The sequence below is a fragment of the Gekko japonicus genome, unplaced genomic scaffold (assembly GCF_001447785.1).
Source record: "Gekko japonicus isolate JY-2015 unplaced genomic scaffold, Gekko_japonicus_V1.1 scaffold7222, whole genome shotgun sequence".
NCBI lineage: Eukaryota > Metazoa > Chordata > Lepidosauria > Squamata > Gekkonidae > Gekko > Gekko japonicus.
In genome coordinates this window covers 9692-12141 of record NW_015170500.1, presented here as the reverse complement: position 1 = coordinate 12141, position 2450 = coordinate 9692, and the positions used below count along the sequence as shown (strand labels likewise).

General features: G+C 50.6%; 1 protein-coding gene across 1 annotated transcript in view; it reads right to left on the bottom strand.

The window, feature by feature from the left end:
- Window positions 1-1723, bottom strand: part of NRSN2 (neurensin 2) — a 4881-nt gene extending 3158 nt beyond the window's left edge. The window contains 1 exon segment of the mRNA XM_015418327.1: window positions 1538-1723. Coding sequence (XP_015273813.1) covers window positions 1538-1723 — 186 coding nt within the window.
- Window positions 1724-2450: the final 727 nt, after the last annotated feature.

The following is a 2450-nucleotide window of genomic DNA, read 5'->3' as shown; positions in this document are numbered from 1 at the left end:
CCTTCCTTCCTTCCTTCCTTCCTTCCTTCCTTCCTTCCTTCCTTCCTGCCTGCCTGCCTGCCTTCCTTCCTGCCTGCCTGCCTGCCTGCCTGCCTGCCTGCCTGCCTGCCTGCCTGCCTGCCTGTCTGTCTGTCTCCCTTTTTGTTCTAGAGATATATCTCATCAATGAAAGAGGCTCGAGATCTAGTTTTTTAAAAAGTTAAAGCTGGGAATTCTGAAGAACTGGCTATTAGAAAAAAAAATTAGAAAAAAAAAAAAAGCAGATAGATTGTTATAACAAAATAACAATATAGGTGTTTAAGTTTGCTTCCAGTGGCACCTTTAAGACTAATAAAGTTGCCCTGTCCTGGATAGCTGATCTCATCAGATCTCGGAAACGAAGCAGGGCTGACCTTGGCAAGTAATTGGGAGGGAGACCTCCAAGGAATACCAGAGGCAGGTTATCAAGCCACCTCTCTGAAATGTCCAAGTCCCACTAGGGGTCGTCAGAAGTCACCATGTCTTCCAGGCATGCAAGCACACCCACACACACAAAATACCCACACTTTTTTGGTGTGTGTGTTTGTTTTTTTTAAAGACCAACAAAGTTAAATTCTGGGTATAAGCTTCCGTGTGCCTGCACACTTCTTCAGCACAGGTATCTGAAGAAGTGTGCACGCACATGAAAGCATCGAGAACTGCTCTTGAGAGAACAGCTCCGAGAGAACTTGTGACTGACCCAAGGTCACCCCAGCAGCTGCATGTGGAGAAGTGGAGAATCAAACCTGGTGTCAGGTAGCCCTGTCATAGTTCTGGAAAGTGGAGGAGTACCCTCCCTCTCGTTCTCAGTTCTATCTTGCTCAGCTGCTTTCTTATGCTTGACCTTGTAGATGTTCCAGCTGCAGTTACCACGGCTGGGAAAGTTAACGGTTTTTCTGGTATGCCCGCTTGCTTTGCCCCATGCGCGAGATATATCCATTGGCTCATGCTTACAGGGGGAATGTTTGATTTCACTATAAGTCAGAGACCCTAGTACTGATGGCCATCCCTGACACAAGCTGTACACGTGTTCTTTAGTACTGGATCCACTAATAAACAGTTCTCTTCTTATGAAGCCCTGTGTGTTGTCACCTGACTAAGGTGCCTGACACCTGGTTCTCCCAGATTAGGGTCTGCGCTCCTCACCACTACACCCAACTGGCTCTAATTGTCCCTGGTGGGGAAGGAATACCATGCCAAACCTAATTTTTGAAGACTGGGAGTGGGCAGTCTTTCAGAACCTCTTTTCCCCCCCGTAGGCTAAATTAGGTCTGCCAACCTCCAGGTGGGTAAAACAAAGGAAATAATCTGTGCTCAACAATAAACAACGACAAGCCTTAAATTATATCAAAATGTGATAAAGATATAATAAAGAGGGGACAGTCCATCCAAGTCCCTGGTGGGGAAGGAAGTCAATCTCTTCTTCTTCTTCTTCTTCTTCAAGGGCCTGACAGTAAAAGACCGCAACCCAAGCTGGTATTTGAACCCCTCCACCCTGTACAAAGGGCACGATCCTTACCTCCCAGAGGACAGAGTTCCACGCAGTGCAGGCTGGAGGGGCTGCTGGCTCAGGGTCCTCATCCGGAGAAGCTCTGGCGCAGTCCTCACAGAAAAGCTGTAAGTAGGAGTGGACGCCATGCCACTTGCCCTGTTCCACATTTCGGCCACAGCGGCAGCCACATGAGGGATCGCAGTTCATGGGCATTGGTCCTGGGGCGGGGGTGGGGGGAGGCACGCCGGACAGTTCGGGCTCTGCTAATACAAACACAGGGTATCGATCCCAATCAGGGCTTTTTTTGTAGAAAAAGCCCAGCAGGAACTCATTAGCATAACAGGCAACACCCAACACCAGAAGCTCATCAGCATATCAGGCCACACCCATGACAGTGCAGTCATTAGCATATTAGGCCACACCCCCATGCCTTCCCTTGGCTTGCCCGGGCGCCCCGATCCTTCCAGGCCCCCCCCCCCCCCCCCCCGCCTCGGAGTTGCTGGGGGGGGTCACCGCTCTCCAGGCCTTCCCTCTGTAGCCACGCACACAGAGGTTTTGGCTGCCCGTAGTGGGTGTGGCCACCTCTGAAGCCAGCCGGAACTCCGTTCCTGTGCGTTCCTGCCCAAAAATAGCCCTGATCCCAATGAAAACCAGTTTTATTAAATGGTGTGGATTGCCAGACAATATAAAGAGTTATAAACATGGCTAGCAGGGGTCATTTCCTACAGGAGCGCACAGGAGTGGAGCTCTGGCAGTAAAGAGCCCATGGGGCGGGCACATGCAACAAGCCCCACCCCCTGCTCCCAACAGCCCTCAGTCAGAGCAAGAAGCAGCCGGGTAAGTTGCAGAGTCCAAAACAGTCTAGTGGCACCTTTAAGACAAAGTTTTATTCAGGTACAAGCTCTCCCTCCTCTGCGAGGACAGATCTGCACATTCCCCC